This window comes from Topomyia yanbarensis, chromosome 2 (genome assembly GCF_030247195.1).
Source record: "Topomyia yanbarensis strain Yona2022 chromosome 2, ASM3024719v1, whole genome shotgun sequence".
NCBI lineage: Eukaryota > Metazoa > Arthropoda > Insecta > Diptera > Culicidae > Topomyia > Topomyia yanbarensis.
The window spans coordinates 313,815,064-313,837,720 of NC_080671.1; the positions used below are offsets into that span (position 1 = coordinate 313,815,064).

The window sequence follows — 22,657 nt, forward strand, 5'->3', positions numbered from 1 at the left end:
TCCCGAAAACTTCTAATTTTATGTTTGAATTTGATTGTGTGGGGCACATATAAAGCTTATGCTTAGGAAAGTTGTACGTATATGATTTTATTGAACGCTAGCCTAGGTTTCACGTTTATTTGTTTTACTAACACTAGTGCACATTTACATTGTTTTCATATTTCAGACCCCGACGTTGAGGTGTTACCAGGCGCCTACGGTATTACGGAGGACGACAAGCGTCGTCCATCGGTGCAGCCCTTCAAACCCGTAGCTCAACCTGATCAAAGCAGTGTGTTCCAGCATCATTTTAATACCTTTTTCAACACGCCGGAAACGAGTTTCTTTGCTGGTGCTTTCCCCGGCTTTGGTTTCTTCGACCTGAATGCTAACAAACCTTGGTGGAAAGGGTGAGTCACATTTTCACAACTTTCTGTTGTTTTTAGCGACAATGTGTCGCCTGCTGGTTAAATGGCGTTACATTCATTATTATAATGATGTGGTGACTGATGGTATCGTGTGTGCCCCGCCCGTCTAGTCATTGTTAATTATTTGTAAAAGTATACGGGTCTCAACTGTCAATTGCTTTTGACTTATACAAAAAGAGGTAAAAGAGCCAATTCATAGTGTTACATTTCAAAAAGTTATGCAGATTGGATCGTTTTTGCATTTGAATATACGCAAATTCACTGATGCGCTCAGCGAAAACACGTGTTTGACAAATAATTCAGTTTTGTTGATGCTCTATCCGTTGCAGGCTATTAGTACGAACTTCTTCGCTACATTTTGAGTGACGACTGGCTGCAAAATAACTTTACGTTCTGATTTGAATTATTCAGACTGTGTGCAACGATACCATCACCATTCTATTCAATTTGCGCTGAACGTGATTGTAGTTTACCGTCTGATTCGCTGTGTACAAATGGCGTGGAAGCGAAAATATGTCGCCATTCGAGTGGATTGAATTAAGTTCTTCAATCGAAACATTTTAGGGGCGACAAGCAATGCAGTGAATTTTATTGTTTTGTCGGAGATAGAATTCTGGCTTTCGATCTTGTTGTCGACTGATATCATATCACCGTTGAATAATCTAATCTATTGGTATTAGTACCTGTTTTAAAAATCCTTAGTCGTAATCTATTGGTATTTGTACGTGATGGGTGGGTAATGTCTGGGACATAACCGAAGTGAAGTAGAATAAACTTAGACTGTTAATTCGAATGCTGCAATTTTCACTATCTTCTGCATGGGTGCATTGAAATAATTTATTTTGGTATTTCTAGTAGAAATCCAAATGAAATGGTACCCGTACATTATTACTGCAAATATATCGCATGTCTGCATTATATTCACACAAATCAGTTGCGATGCGTGGCAAATTTCAAATGTTAGGCTTGCTCCAAAGATTCAACCCGCTAGGTTATCTTATACCCATATTACCCATTGGCCCTGATTATTGAAATGAATGTGGAATTCTCGCAATAACTCTGCAATCTCACGCATGATAATAATCGACAGCGAATGCAGTACCAGGACATTACTTTTAATAAAGCATTTAACTTTGACCCGCGAAAATCGTAAACAAAATAAGTAAAATAACATTGTGTCATTAAGCCGAACATAAAATAAACCCGTCTTAATGTACAAATCCCGTCATACATGCGCCTGTTATACAATTAACCTGGTTCCACGGATAGATAGAAAACTGTGTTTACAGCAGCATATACGAGGATACGTAAAGCAATTCGTATCATTTCATCAGCAGAAACTTATAATATCAGCATCCAATAAGCCAACATAATCTTCTTCGCACAACCTATCAAAATCGATCTTTTTGTCTCAAAACATCGATTTTTTGCATCCGATCTTCTCGGCCCGACTTAAAAAAAAACGATCTGGTAAAATCGATTTTTCTTTAAAAATTTGTATTGAAAATGATACGATTTCTTACAATCGATCTTTTTGTTCGGGCCTAGGGGTGGCCCTTGGTGTAGGAAATTTGCAGCTTGCTGTTGGTGGCTGGCTATGTTTACCCTTGTCCGCAGACAAATAAAACTCTTGGATGGACCACTCAAAACAAACCGCAAACAACTTATGTGGACTGTATTGTGGAAAACCACTTGCTGCTGGATGTGATGTGATTAGACCAAAAAGCACTGTTTCACACTTTACACTTTATTTGGAATATCTCTTTAATCGCACTTAACACATTACTTGTCGAAATAAAGCTGATTCCTGCGATGCGCAGAACGCACGCATTTATATTACACGCCACGCGTTCTAGAAACGCGTGGAACATTCGCTCACTGACGATGATGCATTACCACGCCTGCTGCTGTTGCTATTGTTGCTACTGTTGTATGCGAGTCAAATATCTGACAGTATATTCTGAAATGTTCTTACCGGTTGGAGATTCTGCTCGATTGTGATGGAATAGTGTGAATAATTTTACTTGGCAGTTATTAGAGCTGAACAGAGGCGCGAACACTTTTTGTCTCGGAAAATCGATTTTTTTCAGTCGATTTTTTCCGGTTTTTATTATAAACAAAAAATCGATGTAACAAAATCGATTATATTTTTTGAAACACCCAGCACTAACCAGTGCTAATCAAATCGTCAATCCTACCAGCACTACCGCTTGCCAGCGGAAAACAAACCAAAGAGCGCACTCCAATGTATACTCCAGTGTATACAACGCAGTGCACTTTGGAGCGCGGACCGTGGTGAATTTATCTGAACACACCACACGTAATTTAAAGAGCAAGAGATCGGGATCTCTTACGCCTAATGTGATCATTGTATGCATGAAACTGGCGTGCCTGTGCATCATTGGAATGATTGCTGGCGGTAGTCATGGAATACGCATACTGCCGCGAAGAGTTTGATCTGGCATACAACGTTTGCTTACTACGAGGTCAGAAAGCAAACTGACGGTTTTTTCATGTGTTCTGTTTTTATACGTGTGTCGCATTTCATTGGATGACAAAGGAGCAGTCCCAGCAACGCTCGCTGTTAGGGGGAATTGTACGGGCCAATGATGGAGTAGATAATTACTGCTAACACAAAATCCATCATTTACATTATTTCTAGTAATTTTACATACTTTGGAATTAGACACAAAATTGTACATATTTCCAATCAGATAGTTCAAAAATTTTATTTTTTTCATTCAGTACAACGGCAGATATTCACGTTCAACTCGGGCCGAAATTTTTGAAACAAGGCCCCTATATTGAAACGTTAGAAGTATTCTGCTTCTAAATCCAAAATTTAACTTCTATTTGGTTGCGAGAAAGTTATTAGTTTTATAGTATCTACCACCAATCGCTGCTAGTGTTATTCATATGTCCATCGACACAACGCTTGAAGCATTTTAAAAGGAAAATCAATCTGATATAAACCTGGAAATTTTGCAAAAGGAATCCGTTGCATACACTCCACGCAACTGATTTAAACGAGAAAACTTTCGTTGCAAAGACCGTTTTTCAAGAAAGGTAGAAAGTTACTTTTTGGTTGGTGCCTTTACGAGGACAATGGCGCAACTATTATCATGTTCGAATAGATGTGTATGTGTGTTGCGATGCATTTTAAATTGAATTTGTGTTGACTGTACTACGTGCTTCCTTTAGGCTGCTACATTCTCTGGTTTCGTAAACTCGTAATATAAAATCTCAGTTGCTAAAACATGTAATCTTTTGGAGTGGTGTAACAAATCTTGTCTAGTTACTGTTAGATGGAAATTTGATCAATAAATAAATAAATATATGGCGTAAATTCAGCCAAGCTATTGGGGAACCTGGCAAGACTTAGTCTTAAGTAAAAACATACTACGTCACGTTCTAACTTACTCTCCTGCTCCCATATGTTACAATGTGCTATATACCCTCCCGCTTAATACATAATTCAAGCATGGTTCTTTCACAGTAACAAAATTCTTAAATGAAGTACAGCACAACGCTCTCTGCTATACTTTTAAACTGATTGTTTATTTCAGTTAATGAATTATCTCATGGTATAATCGATCAACTGAAAAAAGTGATATTATTGGGTTGATCCATCTAGCAACCCACAGAGAGTACAGTGACCACAATAACCAACCTGTAACTCCGGAACTAAAAGTCAGAATTGAATGAAATTCAATAGTAGTCAATGGGAATATTATATCTTTCATTTGAAATCAAGAAAGTTCGTAAAAATCGGTCACGAGTTTGCTGGAAAATGGGTACGACATTTGCTTAGACATTGATTGGCCGTTAGTGATCTAGACCCGCAAATTCAATGTTGAAACAATTTGAATATATTACATCATTCAGACATCTCAGTGTTACCAGTTTATATGAGAATTTGCTGTGTGATTGCACTCTTCAACCCATAACTCCGGAACCGGAAGTCGGCTCCACTAAAAATTCAATTGCAGCGTTATATCGTTCATTTGAAAATAATTTTATGCAAATCGGTTCAGTCATCTCTGAGAAAATTGAGTGACATTGTTTGACACACACCTGCACACACATATATACACACAGACATTTTGCGAGTTCGACGAACTGAATCGAAAGGTATATGAGGCTTCTGAGCCTCGGTTGGAAAATCGATTTTTGGAGTGATTGGAATATTTTTGTTTGTTTCAAGTGTGTCAGCGTCGATATGTTTCTCATCAGGTTCATGGCAGTCGTGCTCTTATATATACTTACCAAGTGAAATAAGAATGTAATAGACATTTCCACAATGTTATATTGAACGTAACAAGTTATTAAACCATAGTTTTGATAAATGAGAAAGGCACTATTGCACCACCTTCACATAATTGTTTTCGTTTAACTGACCATTTCGATCCGTTTCCCCATTGGATACCACTAGCAAAGTCATTAATAAGGGGTTGATACTTACGTCGTCGAACAGTATGATTTAATTAGATTTGAAATATTTTGATCAAACCGTTTCAGATTGTACCTTTTAATTGTGTAATTGTGTTCGTTATTAAGGCAAATATCTGGACAAACAATGTGCGATGATTTGATATTGTAAAGTCATGACATTACAACTTTCTACGGCATGCTTTTTGGTCATATATGACTCAACCTCCATATTAAGAAACGCACCGTATTAGTATTTATACTCTATGACTTTTTGTTAAATTACCAGATAAAAAGTGCAAGAAGAAATGGCCTTCTCAGTATTCCCTAATTTTAGGTATTTTAGTGGGTATTATACATGATTTGGTTTACAGAAATGTTTTGCTTTTTTGGATTTTAAATTTCCAAGCGATTTTTCTAAACATTTACAGATACTTTTTTACACGAAACCGGTGATGTATTTCAATAATGGATTGAGATTTTTTTTAGCTTGTTTTGGTTTAAATTCAATTCCACTAGTTCACAAAATTAAAATTAAATATTTTCTAGGCTAATTTGATGTCTTTTTATTTTTATTTTTATTGGTATTATCGAATCTTTGCTTATTTTATTTATTGGTCAATATCTCATGAGAAAATTATCTGATCGAAACAAACAATGAACAATTCAAAGTGTTGGAGTTCCAAGCCACTTAATCGGGAAAACCTTTACAACACCAATAGCGAGCCTAGCATGGACGGAGAGGATAAATTGAGAGAAAGCCGACAAGGAACACCAATCAACAGCAGGCTATGCAGGATCTCAATAAAAGGAAAAAGATCTTTACGCGAAGTAACAAAACGCATACATAAGATCCGATGGATGTATAACTAAATTGGATTTATTTATTTCTATTTACACAGTTAAAATATTAGGGGCTCACGGCTCAGTTAGGTTAGCGCATTGAGCCGTGTCAAATAAACGAAATAAAAGAATTGCAAGGCTTCTAATCAGTTCTACCATAGCAGCAATCCATCCAGCCAGATCTTAGCGCCGAAAGTCTTTTCGCCGAACCCATTTCGTCGAATGGGTCACTTCACCGACGGTCATTGCGCCGAGTGGGTCGTTTCGCTGACGGTCTTTTCGCCGAATGTAATTGACATTGGCCAAAACCGTAGCCGCATCATGCTTTAAAAATAATGAATTATCTTGTTTGCAAAAAGTTAAAATAGTATTGCTGTACTAAATTTTAGCTTTTTTGCAGCCAAATCTTTGACATGATTTGAACATTAATTCTATATTTTATCATTATAGATCCTTGGACTAGACTAAATTTAAATACTGACTCATCCTTAATATTATGTAACCATTGAAATTGTTTTTGCTATACAATCATAATTTTATAGCCTATAGGAAAGCAAAGCATACTGATGGTACCATTTAAAAAAACATGTTACTATAATTACACAATAGTAAAGTAAAATTCGGCGTAATGACCCATTCGCCGAAATGACCCATTTGACTAAATGACTCATTCGAAGAAATGACTCATTCGGTGAACTGACCTATTCGGAGAAATAGTCCGTTCGGCGGAACGACTTTTGGTGAAATTACATTCGGCAAAACGGCATTCGGTGAAATGGCCTACGGCGAAATCCCCCCCCCCCTCCTCTCAGTATACTGGTTTTGATTAACGACCTCTCCGAATAAAGACTCGACATGTCTATAGTTTGTTTAGCATTTATCTGTCAGTGTAATTCCAATCGAGCACGAAACCTGTCAATGGCCGTCGTTCCAGAAAAATTCGAAGCGATTTTCTTTGGATTTTCGTTGATGACACTGTCAGATAAATAATAAGAAAAGATAGAGATGGCGAGTCTTAATCCAGAGCGATTCAGCATCTTTAGTTTTGATGTACAGTCCCGGAGCATTCTCTGTTGTTTATAAACTGGTTTCGAAATATGATTATACTGATGGATTATATTTTAACTTTAGAAAGTTTTGACTGCTCCTAAATTAATGATCCCTCCAAAATATTTTAAATCTGTGTTTTTTTTTTCCGTACGTTTATTTGACACGGCATTTGCAAAAGCTTTTTACGCCAGTTTCTTTTTTTTTACATAGCACGTTACAAAAATCCTTAAGACTAATTTTAACTATACTAGTACTTTGTCTAAAACTAACACTGAAATCACTTTATTGTTTGCTTTTTTCCTTACATTGTTGTATTTCATAATGATCTAGTATTTTCGGGTGTATTTATTTACTTTTTTCTGTTATTGTCTAAATTTAAAAACTAAATATTCTAGGACACTTTAATTGGTGAATGATTAGCCTTGGATGAGAGTATGAGGAGATGAATTTAATTAAATTTTGACAGACGCTGTTTTTAGAAAATGATAGATAAGTTCCATGTATAGAGGATCGCGATACGCCAGGATGTCTCTAACAGGAACATGGATTGGTCTTCCTCGGACTTGTAAAGAATCTACTAATTGTGATCTGGCTTCACGATATTCAGTGCAGGACCAAACAACATGCTCAATGTCATGGTAACCTTCTCCACAAGCACAATGATTACCCTCAGCGAGCCCAATACGACGGAGATGCGCATCTAAAGTATAATGATTGGACATGAGCCTAGACATCACACGGATGAAGTCCCGACTTACATCCAATCCTTTGAACCATGCCTTCGTTGATACTTTAGGGATAATTGAGTGTAGCCATCGTCCCATATCTCCATTGTCCCAAGATGTTTGCCAACTAGCAAGTGTCCTCTGTCGAGAAGCGCTATAAAATTCATTGTAAGCGATGGGTCTTTCATATATTTCACCATCTAGTGCACCAATCTTGGCTAAATTATCAGCTTTCTCATTGCCCGCAATAGAGCAATGGGCGGGGAGCCACACTAGGGTAAATTTATAACATTTTCTTGTCAGGTTACTTAGAGATTCTCGTATCTTCACCAAAAAGAATGGATCGTGATTATCAATCCTCTTTGAGCGTAGAGCTGCAATTGTGCTGAGACTATCAGTGAGGATAAAGTAATGGTTCGGGGGTAAAGTATTAATTATTTGAAAACTATAGTGAACTGCTGCTAGTTCCGCTATATAAACAGAGGCGGGTTCTGCAAGTTTGAGAGAAATTGAAAAATTATTGTTGAAAATACCGAAACCAGTGGCCTCACTGATTCGTGACCCATCAGTGTAAAACATTTTAAGGCAGTCTATGTGTTGATATTTACTTGTGAATATTTTAGGGATCTCCCGCGAGCGTAGATGATCCGGAATTCCACGAATATCTGCTTGCATGGACGTGTCGAAGAATAAAGTGGATTCAGGAATATCTAGTATATTGACGTATGTGGGAACATACCTAGCAGGCGTTATTTCTTGTGACATGTGATTGAAATACACTGTCATGAATCTGGTTTGGGGTTGAAGCTCGACAAGTTTTTCAAAATTTTCAATTACCAGTGGGTTCATAACCTCACATCGAATAAGTAAACGAGAAGAGAGATCCCAGAATCGGTCTTTTAAAGGAATAACTCCCGCTAGTACTTCAAGACTCATCGTATGGGTCGACTGCATGCAACCTAAGGCAATTCGTAAACAGCGATACTGTATCCGTTCCAGTTTAATAATGTGAGTGTTCGCAGCTGAACGGAAACAGATGCACCCATATTCCATTACTGAAAGTATTGTTGTTTGATACAATCTTATCATGTCACTTGGATGAGAACCCCACCATGATCCAGTTATTGTTCGCAGAAAATTTATCCTTTGTTGGCATTTCGTTATTAGATACCTAATGTGGCCTCCCCATGTGCCTTTAGAATCGAACCAAATTCCAAGGTATTTAAAAGTCAGGACTTGGGCTATCGTTCTACCAACCAACTGAAGCTGAAGCTGAGCTGGATCACGCTTCCTTGAGAAAACGACCAACTCTGTTTTCTCCGTAGAGAAATCGATGCCCAGCTTTAAAGCCCAAATTGATAAATTATCCAAGCTATCTTGCAATGGTTGTTGTAAATTTATAGCTTTTGGTCCTGTGGCAGAAACCACCCCATCATCTGCAAGTTGTCTTAAAGTGCATGGGCTGACAATACAATTATCAATGTCATTCACGTAAAAATTATAGAGAAGGGGGCTTAGACAAGAGCCTTGTGGGAGGCCCATGTAACTTATTCTGAGTGTCGCCAAATCGCCATATGAAAAATGCATGTGCTTTTCTGACAATAAATTGTATAAATAATTATTTAATATCGGTGAAAGACCACATTGATGTAGCTTCTCCGAGAGAACATCAATGGAGACTGAGTCGAATGCTCCTTTTATGTCTAAGAACACAGACGCCATTTGTTCTTTTTTTGCGTAAGCGAGTTGGATTTCTGACGAAAGTAGCGCCAGACAATCATTCGTTCCCTTTCCTCTCCGAAAACCAAACTGGGTATCTGATAGCAAGCCGTTCGCCTCAACCCAATTGTCGAGACGTCGTAGGATAATTTTTTCCAACAATTTCCTGATGCAGGATAGCATTGCAATCGGTCGATACGAGTTATGATCGGAAGCTGGTTTTCCCGGTTTTGGAATGGCGATAACTCTCACTTGTCTCCAGACACGCGGGACAATATTCTGCTCAAGAAACTTGTTGAATAAATTCAGCAAGCGTCTTTTTGCTAGGTCAGGCAGATTCTTCACCAAGTTGAATTTAATTCTGTCTAGTCCCGGAGCATTATTGTTGCATGAGAGGAGTGCAATTGAAAATTCCATCATTGTCAAAGGCGAATCTATGAAATCGTTACTTGTGGGAGCATCGCGAATGATTTTCTGCGCAGGAGCAGAATCTGGACAAATTTTCTTGGCAAAATTAAATATCCAACGATTCGAAAAATCTTCGCTTTCATTAGTCACGTTTCGATTCCTCATTCTCCTGGCTGTGTTCCAAAGAGTACTCATTGATGTTTCTCTTGACAAGCCATTAACGAAGTGTCTCCAATAACTAGATTTTTTGGCACGACGTATACTGTCAAATTTGTTTTGCAAAATGAAATAATTTTCAAAGTTCTCACGTATACCCCCTTTCTGTTTCATAATTTCTTTGTAGGCAACTTGTTTAGCTTCATATGCATCAGAGCACTCTTTGTCCCACCAAGGATTAGGGGGCCGTCTATTTATTGTCATTCCAGGATTGCATTTCGTTTGGGCTTGTTCTGCTGCTTCAATAATTAAACCCGCTAAGAATTCATATTCTTCGGTAGGGGGTAGCTCTTCTGTCGAAGCAAGAGAAGTGGAAATTAATGTTTCGTATGTTTTCCAATCAATATTTCGTGTTAAGTCATAAGGAACATTGATTGAATTCGTAAGGCCTAATTCACTGTTAATTGAAACAACGATTGGCAAATGATCGCTACCGTGAGGATCAGGTACAACCTTCCACGTGCAATCTAACCGAAGTGATGTCGAGCACAGAGATAGATCTAATGCACTTGGACGTGCAGGAGGTCTGGGGATGCGTGTTGTTTCGCCAGTATTTAAAACTGTCATATTAAATTCGTCACAAACATTGTATATCAAAGAGGATCGATTATCATTGTAGAGGGAACCCCACAATACTCCGTGCGAGTTGAAGTCTCCCAGTATCAGACGCGGAGCAGCCATGGATTCCACTACCTCAAAAATTTGACGTTGTCCAATTTGAACTTTGGGAGGTATATATATAGAAGCGATAGACATGTCTTTGCCTTTAATGTTCGTTTGGACAGCTACAGCCTCAATGCCCGCAAACAAGGGGATGTTAATTCTATAGAAAGAATAGCACTTTTTAATTCCTAGAAGCACTCCTCCATACGGGGTGTCTCGGTCTAGGCGAATAATGTTGAAATCATTTAAGTTGAAATTAATGTTTGAGGTAAGCCATGTTTCACATAGAGCAAAAGCATCGCATTTTAAATTATGCAGTAAAATTTTTAAGGAATCAATTTTAGGTATGATACTTCTGCAATTCCACTGTAAAACAGTGATGGAATCTTTCATTGGAGGAGGTGAATTACCCATTGAATGATACAATCGCTGCAAGGATGGGCCATTGAGCAATCAGCTGCTCTAAAAATGTTCTAATTGTTGGGAGGAAAGCTGAAAGTATACTCTTTAGTGGTTCAGAAATATTGAATGCTTTAAAAATCCAATCAACAATTTCAGAAAATTTCAATAATCCTACCCCCGGCTGAGGCTCAGAGGAAGTCGAAATTTTATTATTTCCAGTAATGGTGTTCTGTTTGGATTGTACGTTCCCAAAACCGGGCGGAATTGATTTCGGTTTTGAATCGGAATTTTTCGGTTTTGGGCGCAGTTTATCTATTGGTGGAGAAATTTTAAGGCCCTTGCTTGGCAGCTTGGGAAAAGAAGACTGTTTTCTTTTTCTGGAATTTCCGGGTAAAACAAATGATGTACCTTCGCACGCTCCGTCAGAGTCAGACTGTTCCGAAAATAGAGATGTGTAAGTGTTTTCTAAGAAGATGGGTTTAGGGGTAGCATTTTTCAACATTTCTGCATAGGAGCGCTTAGACCTCTCCTTCAAGGATCGTTTAATTTTATCCTCACGCAATTTATAAATGGGGCATGCAGGGAGCTCATGTGAGTTTTCTCCGCACATTAAACATTTTTCTGAATTTTCATTGCATGTATCCTCTTGATGAGAACCCCCACATTTGCCACACCGTGCCTTATTGGAACAGTAAGTGGCTGTGTGGCCAAGCTGTTTGCAATTAAGGCATTTCATTACACGAGGGATAAAAAGGCGAACAGGGAGACGAATCTTATCGATAATGACATAGTTGGGCAGCGCAGACCCAGCGAAAGTCACTCGAAATGAGTCAGACAGTCGATAAACTTTTTTATCTCCTTCGTGTGATACTGAATGCAATTGCATGCATTCAAGTATTTTTACGTCTTTAAGTATGGTGTCTTTGAAACGACCAACCCCATGCTTAATTATGTCATCAACAGTCAAACTCGATTCTGTGATGACCCCATCAATTTCAATTTCCTTTGAAGGAATATACGCTCTATACTCACGCGTAAAAAGCTCGCAAGAAGCAATTGCATTGGCTTGTTTGAGACTACCAACGACAATGCGTATTTTATCTTTATTGACTTTGACGATCTCTTTTACATCCGAGAATCGCGAAGTCAAATCTTTAGAAATTTGAATAATATTTAGCGCCTTTACTTTACGCCTAATAAATACAATCCATGGTCCCGTTGACGACTCTGGGTAAATTTTAATTCTAGTCGGATTTACATTTTCAGCATAAGGCTTAGGGGGAGGGTCTGTTACTCGTTCTCCCATCTCTTCATCCATTTTACCTAGCAAGAAAAACTATCACAAAAAGGAATGAAAAATATACCTGTTATACCTGTAGAACACACCTCATGTGTTACGTTGTAAACTCGGTGCCCGTTGTTTGACAATGTGACACTTGCTGTCCTTCTTCGTCGCGTTGCTTCTTCAGTAGAGAAATGGGCCTACCTGCAACACTTCAAAACTCTCTCCGGTTAAGCTGCTCGTCCGTATCACCACCACAGCGCTCTCTCCGTTTCCACCGCCGCGGTAAACAAATGTGGCTACCTGTGGCTTGCTGCGAAAATCCCACTGTCGATGCGGCACTTTTCGGTGCCACTTGTTTTCCTTATTCGTCGTACCACTTCTGCGGTAGACGAATAGAGCAAATGGGTCTACCTGTGACGCTTCCCCTCTCGTCGATTAGAATTGCCCGACGACACCAATACAATATATTTTTTCTGTGTGTACAGGCACGATCACTGTCGATTTCTGCCACCGCGGTAGGCAAATTCGTCTACCCGCGGTTTGCTGTCAAAACACCGAGGATGCCGTTGACCACGCCTCCGACGTATCAACTGTCGACTCACACTTAACAAACTGGTCTCTCTCTCTCTCTCCCACAAAAACGCATACAGCGTCTCGCACTCCGTCACTCTCTCGAGAACAAAACCTTCCACCTGGAGGCACAACCGTCTCGGCCGGTTGCAAAAACTGTTATGATAAATCTGTGTTGGTCGATTACGTGTGGAGTGGACTCTTCGCTTAGAATGACTTATCTGTATTTAGTTTACAGCAATAGTTCAAATAGTATTTGTTAACAGATTAGTTTGTTTGGTTTAATCTTTTTATACGTAAGTTTGTTAAGTATGAAAGGAAATGACCGCATGGGGCAAATGTTTCCGAGTATCCACGACATTTACCAAGGTTATAAAACGCACTCACATCAATTAATTTAATTAATGAATCATCATTCCAACATCGCATCGGTTTTTTTTCATTTGAGGAGAAACATTAAATTTTCCGATGTGGGCTATTGAAGCGTATTGAATCGATCAATGAGCACCTGCAGTAACACCGAACATTATTGATTGAATTCCAATCAGCAATAAACCTTGGCCAAAAATGAAAGCGAATTGGATGATATATAGTTTGACTGGTTTAGTGTTTATCAAAAGTCTACACAATGCATTATTAAAATGCACCTTTTTTGGGTAAGATAGAAAAATATGATTTTAGGTGATCGAAGCATTTCAGAAAATTTTCGTGAGAATTCAGATGAAAATGCTACAAGTCGAATGAAGCTCCAAATTCCACAATTTCCAATCACCGGTAGATTTATAACATCATATCGAATGAACATACGAGAATCGTCGCAGGATTGATCTTTGAACGGCTGAATCTCTTGTAGATCTCCAAGACTCATCGTATGGGTTGCTTGCATTTAGGGCTTTGCGAAAACGATGATGGTGTTTTGTATAATATACTAAATTGCTGCATTACAGAAAACGATTGAAAAACTGTACTGTATAAATCCACGTTCGTTCTATTTCCGAGTTTCCAAAAAATATCATTATCGGACCATGCTGAAATTTTAAACAATTATGCAAAGACTATTTTAACAAGATCGATTGAATTTTAAGAGTCGCATCAAATTTGAAGCGAATATGAATAATTAGTGTTATACTAAAGATAATTCAATTTTCACAAAAACAACTCAGCTTACGGTATGAGCTTTTCATATCTAAGCAAACTGGAGCCATCATTTATGGCCATTGCGAAGTTTGCATTTTGTGTCTCTTGACTTTGAGCCGCGTGGTTACGAAAATGCAACACTGCACCGCAATATTGGTAATGTTGTCCCAGTTGGTGCCAATGGTGACGGTGGACAGTGGTTCCAACTGTTAAAGAAGGTGGTCACAAATATGTGCAATGCAAATTTCGATACAAAATAGCATTTATATTGTAAATGTCAGGCCGCTGAGTCCGAATTTGGCATCAAAAATCATTTATATCTACCTAACAGTTGGATACAGCCTTTCTTATTGCACGAATCATGAGCATGATGTGTTGTGAACCAATTCACAGATCAAAATACAATTTTGGAATGTTGCTTATGATAGTAATAGCAAACTCACGAAAGAATTTTTAATTATTTAGGGAGAAATATAAAAAAATGGTTTTTATGATAAATATAAATTAATCAAAAGTAATTTAGTTAGATTACTAGCTATTTTAGAAAGGAGCAACAGTTCCTGATTTTAAATTTGTTGGTATATTGAATTTTCAGGTATCGAACCGAACTTTTCAAAAATACGAATTCAAGAATATCATTGTGGCACGAAATCAACATGTGTTTCGAAAAGTAGCACCCAATAAATTAATATAACTCAAATTCCAATTATATGATCGAAAAGACATTTTGGAAAATTAATAATAAAGCTATCTAATTTCAAGATCGGCAATAATAAACTAATATAATTTGACAATGTGAAATGACGATTTTCATCTTGTATTATCTAGACAAACATATACAACATTTGAGATTTTCTATGCATTTTGGGCGCAGAAATGCGCAGTTGGAGCCTAGTTCAGGCGGAACTGAATAGTCTAAAGACTTTTTATTAAAATATTCGTGAGGGAAATCAAGGGAAAAAGTTAGTTATAAATGCATATTCAATAATACTCATTTTTCTGCACTACATGTTCCTCAAAATTTGATAATTATTGTTCAATGCACAACTAGTAGTGTAGTAATGTTATTTGAGAAACACAATATTATTACAGCCCGACAGCATATTTTATTTTGACGAGCAACTGATTATCAAACTTATTTAACCCTAAAAAAGTAAGGGGCCTCAGAGGCCTGGCTAGTCACAATTCTCTGATTTCAATGAACTTGTAAATTGAAACACAAATTATCGAGCGTTTTCGGGGTTTCCAAAGACAAAAAAGAGGTTTTTTGATAGGATTAGGTCTTAGGAGCGATGTTTCTTGATGTCAGAATTTTAGCTTGCCTAAAACATGTTAAAATACTCAACTTCACATGCACACTAGCGCTACGTACTGAGAAAAATTTGACTCAAAGTGTTCATGTCTCGAGCCCGCTTGATCTTTAGAACAACTTTGCTGAAGAGAGTTGCTTTGAAAATAAGCAGGATCTCGAGATGCAGCATCCCGAATTTACACTTTTAAGGTGATGCTAAACTTCTAGAGGTGTTGCAATATTCAGTATGGGTGTTGCAATACGTATTGAAGTTATTCCAAACTTTTGACGGGTAGTGTACATCTGTAACGATATAATCTCGCGATAAAAACACACTTTTATCGAATTATTTTTTATTATTTTTATTATTAGATCTATGGGGACCACTATGCGGTGTGTTCCAACTCATCCCAGTACAGAACGAAGGAAGGAAAGTGAGCGTGCGCCAAATGAATCAAACCAATCACGATCAGTGCGTAATTTTGATAGCGTTTCGAACTGATTTTCACGTACGTCAGTTGCGCAGGATGCATTAAAACGAAAAACGTCTGTAGACTTGTGTGTCTAATAAAAATAAACCATGACTGACCAAAGATTACTTCTCAAAAATTTATAACAATGATTGTATCATTATCGTTCATGTGCTACCAACCGCTAACGTTTTGGGACGCTTGTTAGGATCTCGTTTTAAAAGGACGATGAGTCACGATCGCTTACTTTCAATTCAATGGGTGTCCTACTTTATTTACTGTAGAATGATTAATGATCATGTATTTTTTGTAATTGAAGCTTACGTCAATTTCGTAACCAAGTTTGTAGCAATTAGTTTGTTTGTTATATGTAAATCAAATAGCTTTCAATTATCACCGCACTAGATTTGTGTTCCTCGAACGGAGATGAAAGCTGTAAATTATATATATTCGCGGAATGACGATGACTCACTAGTTGTTTTCTTTTTCGATTGTACATAGTAGTGTATTTGTTAGTTTCATATCATAGAAATAGTGATAAGTCGAATGATTTATTGCATCCACAGTAGCCTGCATCGGACAATGACATACATTTTGGTGACGAGAGTAATAAATAGAGCATTTTTCATTACATTATTGCACTAGAAAGCAGGGTTACTCATGCGTAGATAGATATGTTTGTATCCGGTGAAAGTATTCACCTTGCTCATGAAATTTGCTTTACGATCATTTCTTGCTCTGTGAGCTTTGGCCTTGGTTTTTCTGTTTTCAAATTACTTTGACTCTGAGGTCTGAGCATACTTATTTCGAGCACGGGTAAGTAAATAGCATGCCTGCATTCGCGCAGTAGCAGCCGACTTTGTTTGTTTGTTTGTTTATAAATGTTCTCACGACGGGTTTGTTACAGAGGTCATTTGATGTTGCTTTGTGGAGCGGGTCGCAAGAAGTGTAGCAGAAGATTCCAACTGAAGGCGCACGATAAGTTGAATTGTTCCAAGCGTCTTCAAGTTCTGAGACAGTAAAGGACAGAAAGGTTAATTAATGCAAATTTAATTGGATCTTTATAGGTTCTCTTAGATGCGACGGTCAACAAATCATTTCTGTTTTTTTTTTCAACATTGGAAACATTGATAATTGTACTAGTTTACACGAACATATCTCATATCTTATTATTACATAGTACCATTTATTGGTTATTTCCATCCAAGTTTTGAATATTTAACACGAAAATCTTTGCTAAGAATGTTCTTGGAAGTATTTTCGTGTTATGGATTTCCATTTGTTGTTCAATACATTTCCAGTTCTAGTTGACCGATTCGAACAATTGACGCACTTAAAATGTAAGTTGAGTCTTTTGGATTCTAAGATATACTTTTGATATTTGTACTAGTACAGATGATATGAATTTTCACAAATTGATAAAGTTTTTGGCAAAAGTAAAAAATTCTCAAATTGTTTTGAGAAATTTAAATTGCGAGGAAGACCCAACGCTGCAGTGAAATAAATGACAGTTTTATAAATTTCGGTGCAGTGACCCATGGAAACAATATTTTTTTTGGGACCGCGGAAGCAATGGTTTTTTCCGAGGTCCGTGTCATGTCGCCAGCTCCAAATTTTAAGATTTATGGTATGTTTTTAGTTTCGCCTTCTTAACGGGAGGCACATGATTATTGAAACAAATTCTACCGAACAAATAAATAAACGGAAAATCCAAATATTAATGGACGGGATATGTTGATGTCCTTCAATAGGGCCTAGGTGGGTTCGACTTCCAGGAAATTGTATTCGCTAATTACCACTCACTTTTTGCTTCCCATCCATTGTCGTACACCAACTGAGTGAGAACCAGAAGAGACCACGGCAGATTTTACGGGCTTAAATTTGTAATGGAACGCACTTTTTTCCAGTGAGTTATTGTGATGAGGTCAGCCAGAGCCAATGCTGTTTTTCTCTCCGCAGTTCTCTTACTAGAGTTTTTCTTGTCTTCACATATACTGCTGGTACCCGCATAACAGTCCCATATACATTTTCATCATTTGCGGGTTAACCTCAAGGTTTGGTCTCATTTTAATTGTACTATCAAATAAAGTACTGAACATTATTGATTTATTCAAAAAATGTACAAAAAGCACTAACTAATGTAGTCCCATATGGTCGTGTTAAGTCAGACCGAACTAAGTGACAAAATATTGATTTCGAGAAAAACAGGTTTAAAGTTTGAATCGCAGCATCCTCTACATTATGAATGGAAGTTAATTATTGCCATAACTCTAGTTTATTGTTACATATTTCAAATCTGGCAAAAGTCGAATGTAGCTGACGATATTCTTTATCCAGTGCTGTCATTATCTCATTTTTTGATGCTTATCGACTTAGTCCGGTCTGACTTAACACCGACCATATGAAAAGTACCCCCATGCCACTCCCATATGCATTTTGGATGAAAGCTGCAGACAATATTTATCTGTTATATTTGCATTGTAATTTTTTTGAACTTTCCTGATCAAATACACATCAATTAAACCGATTTAGAGTGTGGTAGGGCATAGTGGCAATGTAAGTCGTACGCAGCTCATCTGGGTACAACATAAAACAAAAATCTTATGGGTGCATTGTCTCCACATGATGATTTTGCATGTGGGAGTGTTATGCGAGTAACGGCAGTATATATATATATATATATATATATATATATATATATATATATATATATATATATATATATATATATATATATATATATATATATATATATATATATATATATATATATATATATATATATATATATATATATATATATATATATATATATATATATATATATATATATATATATATATATATATATATATATATATATATATATATATATATATATATATATATATATATATATATATATATATATATATATATATATATATATAGAAAAATCTTTGAAACATTTTTACAAACTTAAATGTCTTCACAGCAAATCAAAGGTCTTCGAAATGAAGATATATCTTCGCATTGCAGATAACGGGTGTTCAATAACAAATGAGAATAATTTCAATACCTTTCTGTAATTAAAGATCATATTTTTTTTCTCTTCAAGAGAAATGCTCTCTGGAGTCCCTAGAAATGGGTGGCATGTTTCTTTTCGCTCGGGTGCTGTCAGTTCAATCGAAGATGGCCTCGAAACAGCATGAACACCGCAAGCGTGTTGTACGGGTTTGCAAAACACATGGTCATCGTGGAAAAAAGTTTACGGTAGACCACTTTCGAGACGAAACCGTGCCCGTGAGTAAAGTTTACCGAATCCTGGCATCCCTGAGCGTGGAGCGGAAGGCCGGTAGCGACCGTCGGCCAAAGATAATGACGAATAAGAAGAAGCGTTGAAAAAGCTGTTCGACAACAAGGACGGAACGAGTTTGCGTAATGCCGGCCGAAAATATCGCTGCCCCCATATCTTGATTCACCGAACCCTCAAGATGAAGGACATCGTCGAGTACACGGACGAGCAGATAGCGTTCGTGAAATCGCAGTGCCAGTGGATGGCGAAGAACTACTGCCGGACGTCGTTCGTGCTGGACGAAGAAAGTTACTTTCCGCTCTCGAAGACTCACATTCCAGAAATTGACAACTACTATTCCAGTGACAAGTCGGCCACACCCCCCGAAGTAAAATATAAGTTTAAAGCATATCGGACAGAGGGATTTCAAAGCCGTGGTTTAAGCCGAGCAGTCTGGCCATGAATTAATAGGTGTACTAGGAGTAGTGCCTTGAGAAAATTCTTCTGCCGTTCTTAAAGAAGCATCATGCGGATGAAAAGTACGTCTTCTGGCAGAACAAGGCGTCTTCTCATTACGCCAAGAAGACGCTGGAGTATCTAAGGCGGAAAAAAACACCATACGTGCCAATAGAAAGCAACCCGACCAGCTTGCGCCAGTGCCGTCTCATTGAGGATTTTTTCGTCTTCCTCGGTGACCTAGTGTACAAAGATAATTGGCGGACCAAGGATTCGAAGCAGCTGACCACCAGGATCTGAAATTGTATCCGGAAGATGGACGTCAGGGCCGTCCAAAGCTCTTGTGATAGCATCGCGTTGACTAAGTTGCGTCGTACGGTGTCTCTATTCCTATAGCGTTCCTGATCCTCCTCCACTAGCAATACAATGGGAATAATTCTGGTAATCACGTAGACTGCTTTCAATGACATGGTCCGGTAGGCGATAGCGCCTTCATACTCAACAACCTGAACGTGCTGTTCAACCACTACTTGTTTCTTCTTGAGTTTATTGCTGAAACAAGCTTGGACTACTGTACCGGAGAATTGATGTTGATATGTTCGACAGGAGTCTCATTTTGCTACTGCTTATTGCCGAGCATTGTTCAGCATGATTCTGACCAAAGCTGTGGACCGTCTTACCGTCTGCATAAGCATAATCAACGTTATTGTGAAAAATTCAGTCGGACGTCAATTATCATGCCCAATAGCTTCACCTCACGCTTCGAGTGCATTTCGATCGCTAATCAACATCACCTCTGTTTTATGATGGGCTATCGCTAAATTTTTATCGCATCCAGCACTCACTGATACGCTTCCGTGGCGAGTACCTCCACCCTTTGTAGTGATTCCCAGACTGCTTGAAGCGTCACATCATCCGCGAAACCTATAATCTTCACGCCCTTGGGAAGGTACAGCTTCAATACTTCATCGTATATAGTGTTCAATAACGTCGAGCCGAGACCTTAGGTTATGCCAACCGTAATTGTCATTCTTCTGTCTCCTTTGTCTGTCTCAATGATCAGTCTTCAGTTCTGAATGTAGCTCTTCACAATCTTGCAGATATACTCAGGAACCCTCACGCTGTGCAGCGAAACGGCGATTGCTTCCCAGCTGTTGAAATCATTCTTCACGTCTAAGGTGATCATCGTACAATAGCGATGTCCCCTTTTCTGGTTTTCTCTGTGCAGTCTCCGCAGTTTCTACGACCGTTCTGATGGCATTCACTGTAGACCTGCCTTTCCGGCAGCCGAATCGAATGCTAGACATGCCGCCCAAGCTCTCCGTGTACTTGGTAAATCTGTTGTGGATTATGCTCATTTTCCGCACTGTACGGTGTAAGCGGCCAGATCGTTTGCTCTTGCTGTGGGAACGGCCCTTCGATTATAACTTTCATCTTCTCCGGGTACCTTTCATGTGGTTCAACTGGGCCATTTATCTTCGCCATGGCTACTCTGTAGGCTTCTTGCCAAGGAGTCGTGTTGGCTTTTTGACAAAGCTCCACAAGGCAGGATTCCTGGCTTTTCGTGATTAGTTTGTCAAGAGCGGTTCTTGTAGTTCTGTAAACCAACTTTCGTTCCTCTCTTTCGGTGTAATTGCGAGCCCTCTGAATCGTTGTATTCCACCAGTTTGCTGGGTTGCGACCGTTTTCGGTTTTCAATTCATCGGCATAGTCGCATCCTTGGTAATGTCGAACGGTTTTTTAGTGTTTCGGATTCTCCTCGCCAGTAACTAATACCAACTTAATATTAGTTAGATAAGTCCAATCCAGCACCAAATTGGCGCTAGTTGGACGCTAAAATCCAAAAAGTCACACTTCTTGCGTGAACGACAAATAGCTGACAAGTACCGAGTGATGTCTCGATAGTAAGCACAGAGGTTCTGTTTGCCGATGAGGATTGAGAACCGAAGCCGTCTTTTGGTGTAAGAACCAAACGCTTTGTGCTCAGGGTTACCACATTCTATGAATTTTTCTGCAAAATCGCAGATTTTTTCCACAATATTTGATCACAGATTGTTTTTCACAGATGACAGACTTTTGCCATTTTGTTGAAAATTTCACCGATTTTTAGAAATATTGTGATTTTTCACATAGTTTTTGGAAATTTATCATAAATTTTCACAGATTTTTTTTCCTGCTTTAGCCATCATAGATGGTAAAAAGATTTTTTTCACCGAAACACAGATTTTAATGTGGCATCCCTGCTGGTGTTATGCTAATGTCTCACGGAATGGCAAATTACGGATCAAATCTCAGATGGTGTTTGACGGTAGTAGGAAAACGTGCTCTCAAATAATAGTATAATAGGAAGTGAATGTAATTTCGAAAACTTTCTTAATAGTATTTAATGTCGTCAACGAAAACTGTATGAAAGTTTTTGTTGTGTTATGAATCGTGTCAGTTTTTTTGTAATTATTAGAAAAAAAGAATTATATGCCCAATATTTTTAAGCGATTTTGAAAAGGGTGCCTCCCGGGTTTACATATTCTCCCGTTAAATATTACGATAGTACCAGTTTATTTGTGAATTATATGTGTGATACAATCTGCAGAACCGGAATTCTGAAAAAGCAAATATGAGCAGCCAATGGCTGCGTTATACCGTTCATTTGAAACTGATGGCGTTTTTACATTGTGCTACATCGGTCTGGTGTAAAAATTGAAATAAATTTTTGAAACCCAAGTTTGAATGAGTGTAAACCGACTACACTGATGTAATGCATTGTCAAAACAGAAATCCCCTAATTTTGTACATTTTGGTTCATAAATTTCGAAAAAAATATGCTACGCCGTTGACTCATACGCCTACATTTTCCAATCTTGACGAATTGAGTCGAGTGGTATATGACACTGTGATCTTCGGCCTGTGATTGAAAAGGCGAGCTTGGAAGTGATTGCATAGCCTTTCTTTTTAATTATAATAAGCGAAAAGCTGTTTTGCTGGTAGGCATTCGTAAATATAACAGCTCATTTTGAGTAGAAACCCTGACGCTTATCCTTTTTACGGCGATCATAAAAAAATATTTGTTAAAATTCAATGCATCCCACCATTATAACAACAACACTGTTTAATATTCAAACGCTGTACTTTACAGTGAAAACGTGTGCGTTGAGCGAGAAGAGAAAGAGGAGGATACCGAAGGCGATGACAACCGCGAGATCGCCATGGATGGTGGCAATTTCCAGAGTTTTGGCGTCGTAAATTTGAACTTTGAGTCGTGTTCCGAACAACAGAACAAGCATGTCTGCACTTCATTGTAAGCATAGCTACCTCG

The 22,657-nt window shown here is 38.1% G+C and overlaps 1 protein-coding gene across 2 annotated transcripts in view; it reads left to right on the forward strand.

Moving 5' to 3' along the window:
* LOC131683610 (transforming growth factor-beta-induced protein ig-h3) overlaps positions 1 to 22,657 on the forward strand; it is a 48,074-nt gene that overhangs the window by 16,134 nt on the left and 9,283 nt on the right. For both annotated transcript variants that reach the window (XM_058965727.1, XM_058965728.1), the window contains exons 3-4: positions 167 to 389; positions 22,478 to 22,639. In XM_058965727.1, coding sequence (XP_058821710.1) covers positions 167 to 389; positions 22,478 to 22,639 — 385 coding nt within the window. The remainder of the gene's footprint in view (positions 1 to 166; positions 390 to 22,477; positions 22,640 to 22,657) is intronic.